We start from the raw sequence: 21,348 nt of genomic DNA, 5'->3' as shown, positions 1-21,348 counted from the left end.
ATCCCCGCCTCTTGGGAATTTTTGACACCCCCTAGAATCGAATTATGCATGCTAGGACGTCCCTAGTATTTCGAATGGGTCTGCTTCGAATTAATTTTGGACCATAATAGATCGAATTAATTTACGTCTATTTATATATGATTCAAGCGTATATAAAGAGTATATTTAATAATATCCATAATGAATTCAATAAAGAGTATCTTCAATCATAAATAAAAAAATAATTATAAATATTTTTTATAAATTATTAAAAATCAAATATTTTCTAAAAATATTTATTAAGATTTAGAATTTAGTCTTTAATATTTAAAATTAGTGAAATAATTGTCAAAAAAAATTATATTTTGTTGGTCACTTAGCATTATTGAATCTATTAACCACGATAATATGCATATAATTGATTGGTTTTCATATAAAAATATTTTTATTCTATTTTATATTTAATTTTGATAAAATATTAATTAATTTTGAATTTAGTTATTATGCATTCTTATATCTAAGAATACAAGTTAAGATTGTTATTAAAAACAATTTAAATTTTTTATTTGAATAAATGCACAACAAATCATTAAAATAAAAAAATTATAATTTAAAGTTATAATTTTGGTAAAATTATAATGTTTTGAATTTTTAATGACTTGTAGAAAATATTTTTAATTATTATTTTTAATATTTTATAGAAAATATTTATAATTATTATTTTTAGAAAATATTTGATTTTTAATTAGTCTAGAGTATGATTTTATTTTCTTCTTTTACATCCATGCTTGAATACAAATTTAAATGCCAATAAAGTGAACAAGAAAATCTTATTGGTAAATTTGTTTACATGAGTTAACATATATAGCTTATTTAACTTGTGAATTTTTTTTACGTAAAACGAATGTAGAAAAAGTGTTACGAGTTTAAGAAACAATGATTTAAACATATGTAGCTTAAGATAGTAGTGTTTACTTAGCTAGATTATACCCAGATGGTTATTACTAAAGAAAACATTGTAATGTGTGGTAATACGCATTTTGCATAAACCGCCGCAAAATGTAAAACAATAACTCACCTGATAGTACATATAGCGGCAGTTTTCGAAAAGATGCAGCTAAATGTAAGCCTGATTGAAATATAGCGATGGTTCGTGAAAAATCGCCACTAAATGTGGTTCTGATTGCAGCCCCAACCAATAACTGCCGCTATATGTGCTGCAGGTTTCCGTTTTGCGGCGGTTTTATAAAATCGCCGTAAAATTTCTGCCGCTATCTGCCATAATTGTTGTAGTGAATTTTAACAATAACAACAGAAAATTAACTAGCAAATATCAAAAGCAGAAGAATAAAATCAGAAGAACAATAGAATCAGAGTAAAAAACAACAATATGATTAACAAGATTATCATGATCACCATGAGAATCACAATAATAGTCTTTGGCGGTTGTGAACGACTCTGAATCAGCCCAAGCTCAAACGCCCGAGTTCCTCAAACTACAATTGCCGAATCTGCCTCTCTCACGTGATATATCGCGCTTCTGCTTCTTTCTCTTATTCTTACTCCTTTTCCCCTTCTTATCTCTTCCCTCAGACTCGGAAGATTCTAGAATCTTGTAGGAAGAATAAGGAACGACCTTCTCCTGAGCTCGATTTTCGCCAACTTCTTAATTCGTCTTCTTCGTCGTCGTCGGAGCGGTGGTGCTACTGTGACAATAATAGGGTGGTTTCGCTGCAGAGTTGGGAGGCAACGACGTCATTTATGAGAGACACATCGTCACCACTTTCTCTTTTTCCTTCTTCTTCTTCTTCCTTGTGCATGAATTTTCTTTTTGGCTTTTTTCCTGTCATCTGTTTTCTTTTTTTTCCTTTTTTATTTTATAATTTTTTTAGTAGAGATAATTTGATAATAAAATTTAATATTTAAGTAAAAAGAACGATTTTAAAATAAAGTTAAATCTTAGAGATGATTTTATATGTAAAAAAAAATTTGAAAACAAAAAAATTTTCGGTCTATTTCTTAAAAATTAAAATCGTATTTAACCCTTAAATAAATTTAAAACACAAATTTTTCGTATATACTCATTATATATAATATAAATTTATTCTATTGATTTAGAATAATGTTATGTATATTATAATATATATATATATATATATATATATATATATATATATATATCTTATACGCTAAAAAATTAATTAATAAGAACTTAAGAAGTGAGAGATAATAAAAATTTATTTTTTATTTAATAAATTAAGGATTAATTCATTATGAATTTGAACTATATTTAAGGATTTGTTATCGACCAATAAATTACTGTATACACAAAAATAGAATTCAAATTCTCGACACTTATTTAAACACACGAGTGAGCTAATCACTCGATTAACCCAAATTAATTTGGAAGCCTTAGCTTCTAAGTACGCTTTAATACTCGATCAAGTAGAATTCGATACCACTTAAAAATCTTGAAAACATTATATTTTAACTGAAATATATTAATGCAAATAAGACTGCTATAAAATCTTTTATTTATATTATACCTTTTTAATTAATCCATTTTTAATAAATGTGAATATTATTTTTTGGGTGTGTCTAAAATAAGCACAATAATTTTGTATTTATTGAATGTGTTGCACCTTTCCGGCCCCTAAACATTTTAAAGAGGGACATATCGCACCTTTATCATCTAGAAACCTCAACCCGATCCTCAACCAACGACATAAGTGAACGAATCGACCCCTGTGACCGATTGCTAACAGGTTGCCTGGATGACGTATTAGGTGGAGGCTGAGGTGTCAACTGAATGTGCCACGTGTAAGTAGAAGTTGTTACAGGGACTCAAAACCCCTTCCCTGCAACTCAAACGGCGTCGTTGCATTGGGTTAATATTCTCCCATTCTTGAATGATTGAAAAGGTTTAGGGTTTGCATCTTCTGGCTTTGTGAGAGGACCTGCAACGGTGGGCATGGCAACTGCAAATTCTGGTGCTTCATTTAATCACGAGAAAAGATGCGGTGGGAGTGACGAGAGTTGGGGCAGTGGAATGAGTGCCGATGGAAGCATTCTGGAAGGAGCGTCGAGAAGGATGAAGAAGAAATTTGTTTCTTCAGTGTGCAATTGCGGATCATACGCCATTTTGTTCGAATCTGGAACTTCAAAAAACCCTGGGAGGCTTTTCTTTAGTTGTTCCTATTTTAAGGTAAATTTTTTGGAAATCGTTTTTGTTTGGGTTGCTGCGTTATTTTGGTAACTTGTTGGAGCTGAACAGTAGGCATGTTTGATGTAGAACAACACAGGACATTGCAAATACTTTGCCTGGCTAGATGAGTATGTTGCCTCTTTTTGTATTGATGAGGTGGTACAAGATGGAGTATCGGACCCAACAAAAAGGATGGAAGAAAGAATTGCAAAAATAGAGAAGAAGATGGATGAGGTCAAAAGCGACGAGAAGAATAGTGGTGCTCTTAGCAGATGGAAAGTGTTTGGGTTGTTTTTGCTGGGCATTGTAATAGGAAAGGGATGTAGTATAGTAACAGTTGCATAATGTTAATATGCCTTTGACATTGTAAATTCAGTGTTTTGTAATGGAGGCAATGTCTGGATATAGTGAAAGAAAAGAATGTGAAATTGTAATGAACTATGTTTCTGGATTAATAGAGTTTGTTTAGTCAGTTATGAGTATTTTCTACATTTCATTATTTGTGTGTAGTTGATTGACAGAATCATGGTAAACCAAACTGAAAACATAGTAAAAATGCACATTTACACAAGGAGTAAACATTGTCATTTCACAAATCCAAGCCATGTGAGGCAAAGTTTCCATAAGGTAACACAGAAGGTACAGCAGACAAAGTTTACAAAATAAAACTCACACACTATGTGAGTCTAAGTAGTTTTCCAAAAAAACATGTCCTTAAACATATGCAGTTTTCAAAATTCTGGTGCAGCAGCCAAAAAACATAAACAGGAAGACAAACAGATAAGTCTTATAGTCTAAAATTCCTAGTTAACTAAGTCTGTTTTGGTGGCCTGAAATTTGGTGTTGGAATGAACTTCAATAAGTCTGAAGAAGTTCCTCCACTTGATGCAGCAACTGTTTCCATGGTGATGGCCTCAAGATTTTCTGGTGTAGATGCTGGTTGGTGGCCTATTTGTGGAGACAGAGGACCTGGTGGCCTAAAGGTCTTCAGCTTGGGCCTGAGTCTGGCACTTGGCTGGGTTGGTGGTGCAGGAGTTGGTTGGGCTGTTGGTGCAGGCCTTGTCTGGGTTGGTGGTGCAGGACTTGGCTAGGCTGGTTCACCTTGAGATTGCTATGCAACAACATCCAAAATAAGTCAGTTAGTAAGAAAAAAATGAGTAAATAAGTTAGACTGCATAGTATACTATAACATTTACCATTGGAGGGGCAGATTGAGAAATTGGCAATTCCTCTTGTGGAGCATGTGGCCTCTTAGGCATTTTTTTTCTCATGCTTCTTTAGCTTAGCCTATTCCAGGAGTAAAACAATAATATGGCAAACCATTCAGTTCTAAACAGACACACAACCAAAGACACCAGTAAACCTAAAGAACAAAAAGCATAGCAAAGTAAAATTCAGATATCTAACCCTAATTTCCTCTAAAGTAGGGTTCGGCCTCTGATGCATGGGTTTGTTCTGAGCTTGGCCAGAAGTACCACCCTGAACAATGAGTTAAGAGTTCAATTAACTTTGGTAGTATTCCATGGCTGCTGAAAGAAAACCAAATTATGGATAAATTTATTCCATACCTTGTTAGTTCTCCTCCTTTTTGGTTGCCAGTTAGGGTTTTTAGGTGCTCCCTTACATGTTTTGAAGTAGTGGCCAGCCTCTCCGCATTTGATACAGGTAACCTGGAAGGTCCTTCTAACCTTGCTGCCATCAGTTGGAGCTGGAGGGGTAGCTGATTTCTTTCTCCTCTTAATTGGTCTACCAACAGGTCTCACAATTTTTTGTGGATCTGCCTTCAGTTGTTCAGTGGGTTCCCAAAATTTCTCACTGGGTACAGGGTTGATACAGATGTCATATGTCTTCCTTATTGCCTCCATAGTGAGAAATGGAGACACAAAGTCTTCAGCTGCTTTTACTCTCACTCTAGATATAGCTGCAACAGCATGAACACAAGGTACACCTACAGAATAGAATTTAGCAATTATAACATTTGTCATATCTCAACAACATTGCCAAAAAAATTGAAACTGATTTGACATGCATACACCTAACCTGTGAACTGCTATAAGTTACATGTGCAGGTTTGATTTTTCAGGTTAACCTCCAGTTTTTGTGTATTCCTGGATACCTCAAACACAATCCTGTCATTGTCACCACACCTTTGAGCATTCCACTTGTGACTTTCTGGCTTAATCCATTTGTCCAATTTCATTTGTTGTACTGGAGCCAGCTTTCCTTTATATGCCCCTAAGATCCTCTTGTGTCTAGCCATTTTGTTCATAACATGAACCCGTAGCTCCTCACACAGTGTCAGGATTGGTTTCTCCCTAGCCTCCACAATGACTGCATTCCAAGACTCACACATGTTGTTTGTCACAACAACGTTCTTAGGATAGTGACTGAAAAATGCCCTACACCATACCTTAGGATCAAACTTACTCATGTATTCCCAAGCTCCATTACTCACAGTTTTCAACCTATCCATAGCAGCCTTGAACTAAACTGGAGTTGTGCTCCTAGCTGCTTCCCAAACACAACCCTTAACCAGTTTGTCCCTAAACCTCTTTTCACAGCTTTTCCACATATGCAGCACACAGTTCCTATGAAATGCATTTGGCATCACCTCTTGAACTGTCCTTACAAGACCATGCAGTATATGATATCACACATTTAATTTAGAAGAAAACTCAACAATACATGATACTAGCTAGTAATTATGAAACTTACTTTCTGTTAATCAGACATTAAATGCCATCCAAAGAGCATGCTTGCCCCGAAATCCTCCTGAAGGCAGGTCAGAAACTATTTCCAATTATCAGTGTTCTCAACCCTGATTACACCAAATGCGATCACAAAGACATGATTATTTGCATCTTGGGTCACTGCAGAAAGCAGTTGGCCTCTATAGCAACCCTTCAGAAAACACCCATCCAACCCGATGAGTGGCCTGCATCCATTCTTGAAGCCTCTTTTGCAAGCATCAAAACTGATATACAATCTCTGAAACAAGTTTGGCCCTTGTGGCTGGGGTAAGGTGTTCATATGTGCTGTGCTCCTGGGATTGCTTTTGTGTATCTCATTCAGATAGTCCCTAAGCTTCCCAAATTGAGCCCTTTTACTGCCCAACACAGTCTCCCTAGCTTGCTTTATTGCTCGTGTAATCATCTTCCGATTCAGTTGAACATTATAGTCTTCTTTCATATGTTGCATTGCCTCCCTAGGTGTTAACTTTGGTTTCATTTTTAGTCTCAGCCCCAATTTCTCAGCCACCCATTTTTTATCAGCAAGGTTGCTTCCATAATCCCGGCCACATGTGTGCTCACTGTGAAATGTCTTGATCTCAAAAGACTTGGTAACCGAGTTCTTCGACACAAAAATCAGCCAAGGACAATCTTCCTCAGCATAGGCTGCTCTAACTCTCCCCGGCTTATTTTTTAGGTACATGCAATCCCTTCCATATTTCACAAAGACATCCTTAAGTGCCCTTTTAAATTGCTCCATAGTTGCAAACTGCATCCCTAGTCTAAACTGCACCTCTCCAAATTTTTTGCCCTCATTAAAATCTGGACCAGAAGGGCCCCTCTCATCATCAGATGAAACTGGAGTCACAAAACCCTCAGACTCATACTCATAAATAATATCATCACCATCAACGAATTCTTCACCAGCCTGAGTTACAACTCCCTTCTACCCCATATTTTTCTCACTAGCTGGGCCTTCCATATTACCCAGATCCGGCCTAACACAGTCTCCACTACCTGGGCCTTGGCCCAACCATGAATCTCCACTGCTAGGCCCACTTTTCATTTCTGTATTCAGAACATGTTTCATCCTCCTCTTACCAGTATATCTCCTAGAGGCCCTTCTCTTTGCCTTGGTGTTAGGTGAGCAAGACTTCCAATTTTTCTTCTTTTTACTTTGTACATCAACAGCCTCCTCAGAACTATCAGTTTCATACCCAGGAGGAGGGGGCTTGTAAGCTTCATCTTCAGCACTCTCGTATGAATCGTAGGAGGAGGAAGAAGATTTTGAAGAATCTGTCACCGCCAAGACATCCTCATCTTCAGATACCCATTCCTCCTCCACAGGCTCATCGTCAGTTACATCGAGGATATCCACTCCAGGCTCAAAGTAAAGGTGGAACTCCTTCAAATTATGCCTCATAGTGAAGTCGCACATGTTGTTGATCTCCTTATCTCCATAGAGCACATGCAGACCATCTTCGAACTCAATAACAGTTGGGTCGTGCCAGTAGATTTGTTTGTATGTCAAGTATCCCAAACCCTTGAAAAGTTCCTCCAAGTCCTTCTTGTTTACGAAATCAATATCCATTGGAGAAAACTTCTCTACCTTCCCGTCTAAGTAATGTAGCTTACCATTAGCTCTAACAAGCTTTTCGCCATAGTTAAATACAGGGATCACAAACACAGACATCTGCAACATTTAAAAACAGTTTTACCGTAATGCACAACAATGCCACCAACATTATCATCACTAAAACAACTACATACAAATTTCATTACCCGGATTACTAACTACGTTTATCAACCCCTAACATGATCAAACCCTAATTAAAAACAATGTTTTTTCTTAACCACTTTATCCATTAATCATACTAATCATCTCGACCGTAAAGTTTCTCACATCACACCCCGCATAGACATGCATGGAAAATAACTACATTCTTAACTAACACAATGTGAAAATCGAAAAACTGAACTAACCTTTCACTGTTGTCTCACACAGTGAACGTCTATGTCCTGCACACGTTCATCGCAGATTCGATTATACCAGACTTCCGTTCTAGCGTCGTGCAAAGATTCTGGAGGGAAACAATGGTGGAAGATGAAGTGTTAGGGCTTTTTAGTGAATGAATGAAAAGAAGAAGGAGAATACAGTAAATGTACTTCGAAACTGAGGGGGAATATTAACCCAATGCAACGACACCATTTGAGTTGTAGGGAGGGGGTTTTGAGTCCCTGCAACAACTTCTACTTACACGTGGCACATTCAGTTGACACCTCAGCCTCCACCTGACACGTCATCCAGGCAACTTGTTAGCAACCGGTCACAGAGATCGATTCGTTCACTTATGTCGTTGGTTGAGGATCGGGTTGAGGTTTTTGGATGATAAATGTGCGATATGTCCCTCTTTAAAATGTTCAGGGGCCGGAAAAGGTATTTACTCTTTTATTAAATATAAATAAAAAATTAATATAAAAGAAGAATATTTAAAGATAACAATAAATATAGAAGGCACTAAACATCACTAATATATAAATAAATAAGTAATTAAGTATCTTTTAATATATAATATTTTAAACAAAAAATATAATCTTTTATTTTTAAATAATAAATAAAAATATATAATACAAAAATATTTTATTTATTAGGATCAATTGTCATGCAATAAAATTTTTATAATGTTAAAATAATATTTTAAACAGTAAAATAAAAATATTTGTAAATTAAATTTTTTTATTTTTCATGATTAATGGTTCTCCGTGTTAAATTTTTATTACATTTTTATAGCTAAAAATTTCTAATTAAGTTATTATAGTATAAAATTTACTAATCCTTAATTTCATCGCTGGATATAAAAACATCAAAATAAATATAAAAAATAAAAATCGAGAATTAATATTTTTTAATTAATAATTAATTAACATTAGTTTTTAATTTTTTATTAATTCACTATTTTATGGGCTAATTATTGACTAAGAATAAAATTAATTTTCCAACAAAATGGAATAAAATACTCCGCTATTATCTAATATATTGCTAATATTATTCATTTGTTTTTAATCTATTATTTTAATATTTTATTTTTTTTTCTACAATATACACTGGAGGAACTCAGTAGTATTTGTGTTTTATTTATTTTTTAATAACTTAAGAAATAATATTTGTACCTACTTTATGCGGCAATTTTTTTATACATGGGAGACTTTTTTTTGTAAAATACAAAAATATTAAACTTTTTGAAGCTTTTTCAAAATATAAGGGACAAATTATAAAATAAGAATTATTGGGTGAGATTTTTGTTTTTTTTAAATGAAATTAAAATTAAAATTTGTTGGGTATTTGTTTTAAAAAATAAAATATAAATCGGAATGAGATTTCTGTTATTTTAAATTAAAACAATAATTTGTATTAAAATAAAAATTGGTTGGTTATTCATTTTAATAATAATTTGTATTATATAATAATATTTTTAACAAATTCATCAGTTAAAAAATTTTAATATAATAATTTAATTATTTGTCATAATATTTAAATAAAATTTAATTTTTTTACTTTTATGTTGTAGTAGTTTAAAATATTATTTTAATATAATCTTTTTAATATTATAAAAATTTTATTGCATGATAATTGATTCTAATAAATAAAATATTTTTTGTATTTATATATTTATTATTTAAAAATAAAAAATTATGTTTATTATTTAACGTATTATATATTAAAAGATACTTAATTACTTATTTATTTATATATTGATAATATCTAGTGTATTTTATATTTATTATAGTATATCAATATTCTTTTTTTATAATATTTTTTATTTATATTTAATAAAATCCAATAATTTATAAAAATGCGACAAATTCAATAAGCACAAAATGTGCTTATTTTAAACATACATTTACTTCTCACCTTCCATATCTTAACATAAAAAAATTATAAGTTAAATCGAATTAAAAATATTAAATAACTAACATTATTTTTATGTTATATTTAAACTAATACTAATCAACTCTTCACATTTTTGACTAAAAATATTAGCCCTAATATTTCTCAATTAAATTTTCCAACCCATACCACATACGGCATACATACGTAGCTACCATATATAAACATTTGAGTTTGACTGCTTATACTGGCTGAAGATTATGTTTATTATTAATAACTTAGTGCAGCGTTGAATCAATATTGTTTACGTAATATTTTATGTGCAGTAATTCTAGAGAGACGAAAGCAATTAGTTTAAGGTAAAAATTCAGGTGAAGTCGATTTCACGTGAAGTTGATATCTAAAAGTTGTTAAATGAAAATGTAGTTATATATATCAGTTAAATCATCTAACAACTCTCAGGTATCAACTTTACATGAAGTCGACTGCACTTGAGTTTTTATCTTAGTTTAAATAATGTAAATTTATTTTATTTAATATTTATTTATTATAAAATATATTAAATAAAATTAAAAATAATAAATTTTAATAATTTTTTACTAATGTTTTTTTATGCCAAACATTTTCTTTTCAAGTAGTAGGTGAAATCTAGTGTGTTTATTCTAAGCGTTACCAAACACTTATTGCATTGACTGTTCTGATCGTCTTTCAAAATTGAATGATTTGAATCAGAGGTGGCCTATGACTGACATGGAACTCTTATTAATTAATTATTAAGTAATTATTAGTGGTGGATAATATTCTTGTATTTATGGATTTAACTTTCATATATTTGCGGTATAAGATAATATTTTATCAATATTTATTTATATATTATATATTATTTCAGCATCAATAATTAATTTCATAAGCATTATCCTATGATTTTACGAATGAATATACTGAATAATCCAACTGAATAAGAAAAAATACTATTGACATTTGGGGGGAATTAAACTAAAAGAAATAAAGAATATTTAGGTCTGAATATTTTGCAACATAAAAGAAGAAGGTAGTAGTGGGACACACGAAGTTGTTGGCTAAATCTTCCCAGCTACCCTCTCATTTGGATCACTCAAATTAATGTTTCTATGTTTTAATAATTCACGTACAATTATCCTTTATCTAAAATTAATGGTTAAAAATTATTAAATAATTTAACATATTTATAATTATTTAACAGTTCTTAATTGAGTATTCACTATTAAATATTCTAATACGCTATATATGTCTTTCTCAATGATTTTAAATTTTCACCTTTATAATTGTTGTAGTTTGTTACTATAATAAAATTTTAATTATATTATATATAAAAAAATAAATTAACTGTATATAATATATATTAAAATAAAAATATATTAAAAATAAATAAATAATATATAATAATTAATTTAATAATTGATATTTTTAATGTACATCTCATATTTTTATAAAAATTAGCCCAGAAAGACAACGTAATTTAAAGCAAGGGCACTCTATTTTCCTTAATTAAAAATAGAAAAAATAAATAAATAAATAGATCTTTAATTTTTTAATTCGAAGACATATAAATTTTTTTATTAATTAAAAGGATAAAAACGTGTCTGAACTTTTTAAAATATAAGACATTTAAGTTTATCTGTTTAAAATATATAAAGATAAATCAATTCCCAAAAAAATTAGATATCTCATATTTTAAAAAATAAAAAATATATTTATATTTTTAATTAATAAAAAATTTATTTTTTTAAATAAAAAATTAAAAACTTATTTATCGTTTACTCAAATAAAAATGGACATATTGATCGTACAAATTGCAGGATCCATTCATTTGGACTTGACTTTACTCACTAAATCCAAATTATAAACCTTATTAGGCCTTAACTTGCATTGTACATCTATTTCATGCCATTCTTTAATCATGTTGCACTATGTCGTATAGGGGTAAAACTTCATGAGAAATACCTTTTTTAATTTCCTGACATAATTAAATTCATAAATTAAAGATACGGCACATAAAAAAAAATGGAAATGGAGCTTAAATAACTCATTATTATACGTACTAATGAATTATCATTCAATAAGTTTATCAAAATATAAAATGTAGAAATATCATTAGATTCTGGTTATATGTTTCTGTTGAGTACTCGAATGTAGTAAATGCCAAATGTCATCTTTAGAGTGATCTGATAATTATGAGCCTGCTCTGGCTGCAACGAATTGCAGGCTAATGTTATGCAATCTCGCTAGTAACATATTTTCATATTAATAAAAGAAATATGTAATAAAAGATGTTTTTACTCAATTCTTTATTATTACTTTAAAAATCTCTTAATAAAAATATATGTATAATTTAAAAAAATATATATTAAAATGAGGTATCTTTTTACATACCAAATTTTTTAATTATTTAATATAAATATAAATGTTAGAATTGACTCTTTTTATTTTTTACTTTTAATAAAATTTAAATCTTCTGAAATAAAAGTTGATAAAATAGTAAAATAAATAAATAATTATTATTGATTTTATAATTTTTATAAAATATATATTTTTTATTATTTTAATTTAAGAATAATTAATTATTTTATTAATTTTTTCTTTTTAAAAGATCTTAATTTTCTTTAATTTTAAGCAAATTAGGCATAAATTTTATAAACATTACTGTAGAGTTTTCCTTAAAATAAATCTATTTAATTACGTATTATAATAATAGAATATATATATTGTATGGAGAGACTTGATATACACGAATATGTTTTAATACTCTGTCATTATCACTCTGAAGGGGATATAATAAGGAAAATGTCTATAAAATAAAGTTTGGAAAGAATAAGCTTATGTTGTAGATCACAGAAAAAAGACGACAAATATGATGATGCATGTATGCTTGTACAATATATATATATATATATTATTAATTAATACTGAATCACTGACCGAGGTCACCTATTTTGACTTACTTTATGATTATTCAGATTTCAGTCGCAACAAATATGATATAGTTATTATTAATGGTAAATAAATGTGCATGTATATAATAATACAAATCAAAATAGAAAATTGTCCCCAAAAGAAAAATCAAAATAAAAAAAATACAGCTACCTGGCCACCCGGCCACCCTCGTCAAACCAAAAAATGTTAAAAAATATATAAATTTATTATATATTATTAATTTTATAATCAATATGTATTGAGGTATATTATTTTTTATTATAATTAAAATTAATTTTTTAAATTATTTTTTTATTTTTCTCAATTTTTTTTAATTTTATTTTTTATATATATTATTAATAATAATTAATTATAAATTTAATAATTAAAATATGTAATATAATATTCTCTGATTATAATTAAAATTAAATTAAAATTAAAATTAAAATTAAAATATATAATTATATTATATTTATTTATTTGATAATTAAAATATATCACATGATATTTTTTTATTAAAATTGAGATTAAATATATTTTTTTAAAACTAATAAATTTTTTTTATTTTTTTTATCTATTTCTCTTTCCTTTTCTATTTCTCTTTATTCTTTTTTATTTTATATATAACTTATAATTTATATTTTATATTATTAATTTGACAAACTAAAATATGTGATAAAATATTCTTTTATTACGATTAAAATAAAATTTTTTCTTCTAAAATTAATAAATTACTTCCCTCCTTTTTCTTCATCTTTCTCTCTTTTTTCTCTCTCAATTATCTATCTCTCACTACCTTTCTATTCTAAAAAATAAATAAATTAATAAAATAATATAATTCAAATAAATTCATAAAATTATAAAAAATACTTTAAATTTATAATTAATACGGTTAAAAAAAAAATTCGTAATATTATTCACATGAAAATATATTATTGTTATTATAGTATGTATATTCTTTTAGTTTTTTATTTAATTTCAAATTTTTATCGTTTATTTTTTAATTCATATTTTATCTTTTTTTTTAAATATTTATTACATATAATTTGAAGAGAATATTAATGTTGTGATTAATAATTAAAATTAATATTTAATTATTTTAAAAATATTAGTTTTGAGTTAATTTTATAACTATCAATATAATTTTTTTATATTAATATCTAATTGTATTATTTTTATATATAGAAAGAGATAATTCACGCAAACAAATTAAATAGAGAATAATATTCTACCAATGTCCTAAAACGAAAAAGCTTATATGTATGTCTATTTTTCACACTAATTCTATGTAAATTATAACTATTAAACTCGATTTACATTAACTCTAAGTAAACTGATTTATATGTATATGCTGCAAAAATAATATTGATTCGATTTATTATTGACATAGCATATATTGTAAATCGAATCAAATTGATTCAATTTACCATGTTCTTCCATTATAGTATAAATTAAATTCAATTGATTCGATTTACATTGAAAATGTGTAAATTAAATTTAATTGTTTCTAGGACATGCATATAAGCTAATTCACTTTAGATATAGGGGTAATTTTGATTCTCAAATAATTTTGTTTGTGTGAATTATCCTATATAGAGAAAACAAAAAATAGGATAAAGTATATTTTTTATTCTTAAAATTTGGTAAAAATTTTAAAAATATCTCTAAATTTTATTTTGTTTTAATTTTGTCCCTCAAATTTTTGATTTGCATCAAAGATATTCCTAATGGCTAATTTTTCAAAAAATTTAAGATTAATTTAACTACAATTTCATAAAAATAACCTTCAACACAAGCAAATCAAACATAATCGTCATCCATTATTGTTAAATTGGTCTTAAATTTTTTGAAAATTTAACTGTCAGAGATATATTTAATGCAAATAAAAAACTTTTAGCACAAAATTAAAACAAGATAAAACTTAGAGATATTTTTAAAACTTTTGTCAAATTTTAGGGATAAAAAGTATATTTTATTATTTTTAAATAATAAACATAAAAACTAATTATTTTATTTGTACAACAGACTTAATACTTAATCAAATATAAAAGTATATACATTAAATTTTTTTAAGTTTTAGATAATAATAATTAAACTTAATTATTAGTAAAAAATTAAATTATTTTACATAAAAATAATAGCTAAAAAGTTTATTATTTAATATTTTTTAATCTATAAAAATTCTAGTATTTTTAGTTGACAAAAATTATTGTCTTGTATAATTTTTTATAAAAGTAGTTTAATTCTATAACAAACAGAGATTTTGAATGTTTTTTTCAATAATTTTAATTTTTTTGTTATTGAATGTTTGGAAGTGGTGGGTATGTTGTCCTGGGTTATGGGATGAGGAGGAGCTAAACCAATACGTGGGACAGCTTTTTTGGTCGGAGTTGTTGATAAGAAATCGGACCCAACGATTCCCTTTTTTAGCTTTCCTTGAGCAAATCGGAGGGTCCGTTTTGCATGGAGAGGAGAGACGAAATTAACATGAAGGAAATCGGACCCTATGACTTGTACATGCAGAAAGTTTATTTTTATATTCCTTGAAGGTAATCGCATGGTCTGTTTTCTTTGTTAACGAAAACTTGGAGTTGGGGTGAGCAACTCGCTGGGTCCGAATTTTGGAGGAATAAAAAATTTTTTATTTTCACTTAACGGGTTGTGGAGAACTCTTGCACAAATTGGACGGTCCGCATGGTTACCACAAGTCCCTCGGTTCGATTTGCTTATGGCAAGTCCCTCGATTCGATTTGTATGTGAACTGACACCATACGCATGTAAAGCTCTCCTCCCTTCCATAACGCCGTCCAGCATCTACTTTGGCTCCATAACTAAATTAATTTCCACAAAAACTATCCTCGTCAACGAATACAATATTCTTGCCTCCAGTCATAACTTATTGCAAATTTAGATTTTTTTAATAATTTAAAATATTTTTTTTAAGTTTTAGATATTTTTTAATAAATTTATAAATTTTTTTGTTATATTTTAAATTTTTTGTTAAATTTTAAATTTTTTTTCAATTATTAATGTTTATTTTTTTATTAAATTTTAAAATTTTTTGTTATAAAATCGACTAATTTATTAAAAAATTTACTGAAATGAGAATTAATTATCTAGACTTTTTCATTTAATTAAATCCAACTTAAAAAAAATATATATCCATTCAATTCATTCATTCATTCTATTCAAATGAAATAAATGTATGTTGTCATTATTGTGTATTCCATTCCTTTGACTTAGTGGATTTTGTTGAATAATAATGCCACAATTCACTAATTAAGTCATTGAGCGATTGAGGCCTGCTATTGACTTGACTGCTGCGTGCACCTCATGTCAGATTGTCACCCATTTGGCCATTTTCTCTTCTCATTAAAGTAACTCCAATGGAAGAGTCTTTCAAGTTTAAATAAGTTTTATATCTAGTCAAATATATAATTAAAATAATTTGATAAATTAGTTTAAATAAAAATATTTTATTATAAAAAAATTATAATTTTAAAATAAAAAATTTTAAAATACAAAAAATAAAATAACATTATAATAATTTAATTATTTTTATTATTTTATTTAAAGAAAATTTTGTTTATTAAAATTTAAAAAATAATATTAAAATTAATACTATTAAAAAATATTTTAAATTTAATATCATAAAGAAAAAATTAAAAAATTTATATAAAGACAAATTTGATTAACTTTTAAAATTTTAAGAATAAAAATAATTTATGTCTGGATTTTTAGGGACTATTTTGATTATGAATAGCTTATTTACATGTCAAGTAACACGTGGCGTACCAGGTGTCGCTGACCTAATACGTCAATCAATTATTTTATGACACGTGGCATTAACCTACCACGTCATCATTTAACTAATGGAAGGATCAATTTGACATATTTTTATCTTTTAAGGACTAATATGACTAAAAAATTATTTGAGGACTAATTTGAAGAATGAACTATCTTTGAGGAACGAATTTAGCTATTAATTCAAAAATAATCGGTTCAAAAGTTTAAAAAAAAGAATAAAAAGTACATAATAATCGGTTCAAAAGTTTAAAAGAAAGAATAGAAAGTACATTAAGTACAAGAAGAAGAAAAATTTTTAATCACCGGTCACAATAAAAAATATATAAAAAAGTACACAAAAAATTAAAAAAAAATAACAAAAAAAAACTCACATTACACACAATACTTACTCTTTTTCTTTGTTATTGTTTTCTATTAATCAGTAGCTCTTTACAATTGTGTATCTCTTCTCATTATGACCTCTTCTTCATCTGTTTTACCTCTTTTACTTATATAATCGAATAAGAGATAGTTGAATAATTGTTTAAAATTATATGTAAAAAGAATTATATTTAATTATACTAAAAATAAATAAAATAATTTTGAAAATGAACCTTTTATTATTTTATATTAATATATATTTTAGTCACTAAAAAAATATTAATATATATTTTTAATTGTAAAATATATTCATGCAAGAAAAAAAATTAACGAATATATTTATGGGGAGTGTTAGGTAAATAATGAATATCTTGAACAATATGAACAACCATCAATCAAATATATACACTACATCCACGGACGGATCCAGAAATATTATTATGGGGGCCAATGATATATATAATATTAAAAAATTATGCAAAAAATTATATAATGCAAGATGTATTACAAAAATATACCAATAGAGAATATATTTTAAAGTGAAAAAATACGTGTGCACTTTTTACTAATGAAATAGTCGATTCTTGACATTATAAAATTTATCGAAAATAGAATCTGTGTCAAATTTTTCAACAATTTTTTTCAATATATAAGTAAAAGATAATTAACAAAAAATTTATCTTTCATTTTGTTTCTGATTCATTCTTCACAATATTCATAGCTAAAAAAGATCTTTCATTTGTAGTAGTTGAAATAGAGAGAATTAATATCAAATGAATCAAAAAAAGACAATCACAAGAAAAAAAAGAATCTACTTTATGGGATTTAAAAAATTTTATTTAATTAAAAAATATTAATAATAATAATATCTTTTTCATATTTTTTTGATATTGTTACTTATTTTTTAGATATTAGAAATCAATCAAATCATTAATATTTAGGTTGGATTAGACTATTATTTATAGGACAAAGTATACTTTTTGTTCCTGAAGTTTGACAAAAGTTTCAAAAATATCCGTAAGTTTTATTTTGTTTCAATTTTGTCCCAAAAGTTTTCAATTTGCATCAAATATATTTTCGACGGCTAAATTTTCAAAAAATTTAAAACCAATCTAACAATAATATATGAAAATTATGATTGATTTGCTTGTGTTGAGAAGTTGTTCTTATGAAATTGTTGTTGAATCGGTCTTAAATTTTTTGAAAAATTAGCCGTCAAAGAGATATTTTTTATGCAAATTTTTTAAAATTTTTGTCAAACTATAGAGACAAAAAGTATACTTTACCCTTATTTATACTAGACTAAATATTAAATAATTTTTTTTAAAAAATTAAATCATACTTAATAACTTACTACTATTAATTTTTTTCAAAAAAAAATTGGAGGACGAGGCCTCCACTCGCCTCTCATATGTCCGTCCTTGACTACACCCTAATTTAATGCTACTAATTAAATTTAAGATTAATTTATTCTTTTAACTTTATTAATTCACATTGTTCACAAATATTGTTGGATATCTATATTTTTTCGAAACTTAATTATTAACTATGATTCTATGAATCAAAAGTAAGGTTTTGAAGATGGCAAATATATATATATATATATATATATATATATATATATATATATATATATATATATATATATATATATATATATATATATATATATATAGCTTTGTTTGTAATACTCGTCAAATTAAACAGAAAATGACAAGAAATAAAATTCGGTTAACCTGCCTGAACATAAACAAGTAAAACAGCCTCACCTACCCCTGTCCTCGCCCAGCTCCACCCACCCACTTTACCCTGCACTGCCTCACACTTGAGACGAGGACAACAACAACAACCGTCTTTCTTAAATAAAAAGCTTTCTTATATAACACTTTATTCTTCACACTCCATACTCCATACATACATAGCTAACAAACAATTATGGATTTGAGTGCTAACTCCAACGGCACTAGCAGCAGTGAAGAGAGTGAATTGTACCACGCACAGATCCACTTGTACAAGCATGTCTACAACTGGGTTAGCTCCATGGCGCTCAAGGCTGTTATGGAGTTAGGCGTTGCTGACGTCATCCACAACCACGGTAAACCCCTCACTCTCTCTCACTTAGCCTCTCAGCTCAACCTCCACCCTTCCAAAGTCGGCGCCCTCCACCGTTTCCTCCGCCTCCTAACACACAATGGTTTCTTCGCCAAGACCAAGCTTCGAGAAGGACAAGAAGAAGAAGACGCTTACGCTCTCACCCCTCCCTCCAAGCTTCTCATCAAGAGCAAACCAACGAATCTTTCGCCCATCGTGAAGGGATCACTCCATTGGAGCTCCCTTAACATGTGGCACTCTTCCGAGAAGTGGTTCACTGAGGACAAGGAACAAACCATGCATGAGACCTCCTCTGGAGGACAGAGCTTCTGGGATTTTCTCAACAACAACCCTGATTGCATCGCCATGTTCCAGGACGCCATGGCTGCTGATTCATACATGTTCAAGATTGCGCTCAAGGAGTGCAGGCACGTGTTTGAGAATCTCGGCTCCATTGTTGATGTTGGTGGTGGTACTGGTGGTGTCTCCAAGCTTATTCATCAAGAGTTTCCGCAGTTGAAGTGCACCGTTTTCGACCAGCCGGAGGTTGTTGGTAACCTCAAAGGAGATGGGAATTTGAACTTTGTTGCCGGTGACATGTTCAAATCGATCCCTTCTGCTGATGCAGTCTTACTCAAGGTATCTTCATGATTCTGTCGCCATTAATTGGTAACTAGCTAATTAATTGATGGTGTAGTCTTATCTAATGGTTTTTGATTTGGTTTGGTTTTCAGTGGATTTTACATGACTGGAATGATGAGCAGGCCTTGAAGATATTGAAGAACAGCAAGGAAGCTATTTCGGAAAGAGGGAAAGAAGGGAAGGTGATAATCATAGACATATCCATCGATGAAACCAGCGATGATAAGGAATTGATTGAGCTGAAACTGGATTATGATTTGGTGATGTTGGCAATGTTCAATGGAAAAGAAAGAGAGAAAAAGGAATGGGACAAGCTCATCCATGAAGCAGGCTACAGTAGATACACCATTACCCCAATTTGTGGCTTCAAATCTCTTATTGAAGTTTACCCTTGATTTTATTTTAAGGTGTTTGTTAAGTGTCTAAAAATTATTGTCTAATTATTAAAAAAATTAAATAATTAATTTTAAATTAATTATTATAAAAAATAAATTAGACAAAAATTAGACACCAAATAAAAATACCATAAAATTGGCCTTATTTTGATATGAGTAATCAACTCTATATCTTATGCTACTTATGTTTCAACAAAGGATTAGTTGTGATTCAACGCATCATGAAGTGCTATTTAATTTTTAACTTCTTAATGATATTGCAAGTTAATTATATTTCTTGTGCCTCCCAAATTGTGTGGGAATTCAAGCATGAAGCTGTTGCAAAATGGCTTCCCAATAGGATTTAATAATATACCTTAATCATTAATACAGCGGGATTAATAATTTAATATAGAGAGAACTTGGTTAGTGGACATTTGCACTAGGCCCGTAACAGTCGGTTTTCTTAAAACAATCTTAAAATTTCTACTGGCCACGCTTTATTACATTACGAACTAGGCAGCCCCTCAAATAAAAAACAGCGTTAGAAAAAGACGAGCGCTCTCCTTGACTCCTATAATTTATATTAGAAGTGTGTTAAATATCAACAATGGTTAATGGTTAAATTTATCATGCAACTACCTTAATTTGATAATAGTTTAACTTTATTTTTTATAAGAAAAAATATAGGTAAACAATCGAAGATATTAAATAATGTGAACAATGAATATATTGTTGGGCCAACCGTAGAGAGCTCTCGATCATCGGAGAGACTTCGGAGAGGAATCAAGCGAGAGAACATAAGATGAGAAAATATTACATCCAACTCAAAACCTTAAGGTAGTAAGTTAATGGGTCTCTCATCTTATAAACGCCGCCTGGACCACATTTGCCAGAAAGACTTTCCATGCTTCACCTTAAATACTCCTTAAAATCACCAGACTGATTAACCATCGGCTCTGATACCAGTACGAAAGAATCTAGCAGCGTAAACAACACAAATATCCAACACAAGAACAATATGAAAGCACTCAACACAATATGACAGCAACTATAACAAGCAAATCTAGCAAATAAAGTAATAACAAGAACACACCGAGATTTTAACGTGAAAAATTCCTCAATGTGAGAGGTAAAAATCATGGGTCATCCAAACCAATGAAATAGCTCCACTATAATCAAATGAGATATAAGAGAGTCTCAAACAAATCACAAAAATATACATATAACAAGCCAAAAGATCAAAGCACCAAAGCTTATAAATGAGAAGCAAGAAGATGAAAAATACCCAAAAATAGAGCTGCAGTTCGAAGCCTATTT

At 28.9% G+C, this 21,348-nt stretch overlaps 2 protein-coding genes across 2 annotated transcripts; one reads left to right on the top strand and one right to left on the bottom strand.

Annotated features, from left to right (window-relative positions):
• Positions 1-4,435: 4,435 nt before the first annotated feature.
• Positions 4,436-5,657, bottom strand: LOC130967013 (uncharacterized). The gene is made up of 4 exons (XM_057891837.1): positions 5,246-5,657; positions 4,753-5,132; positions 4,592-4,663; positions 4,436-4,471 (listed from the first exon to the last, which is right to left on the bottom strand). Exons 1-4 carry the CDS (start codon positions 5,655-5,657, stop codon positions 4,436-4,438), a joined length of 900 nt encoding a protein of 299 aa, XP_057747820.1.
• Positions 5,658-18,628: 12,971 nt separating this feature from the next.
• Positions 18,629-20,320, top strand: LOC130969562 (isoflavone 4'-O-methyltransferase-like). The gene is made up of 2 exons (XM_057895340.1): positions 18,629-19,651; positions 19,747-20,320. Exons 1-2 carry the CDS (start codon positions 18,857-18,859, stop codon positions 20,047-20,049), a joined length of 1,098 nt encoding a protein of 365 aa, XP_057751323.1. The 5' UTR covers positions 18,629-18,856; the 3' UTR covers positions 20,050-20,320.
• Positions 20,321-21,348: the final 1,028 nt, after the last annotated feature.

This window comes from Arachis stenosperma, chromosome 3 (genome assembly GCF_014773155.1).
Source record: "Arachis stenosperma cultivar V10309 chromosome 3, arast.V10309.gnm1.PFL2, whole genome shotgun sequence".
Taxonomy (NCBI): domain Eukaryota; kingdom Viridiplantae; phylum Streptophyta; class Magnoliopsida; order Fabales; family Fabaceae; genus Arachis; species Arachis stenosperma.
The sequence above is the reverse complement of the archived record's forward strand: the minus strand, read 5'-3'. Positions and strand labels throughout refer to the sequence as shown.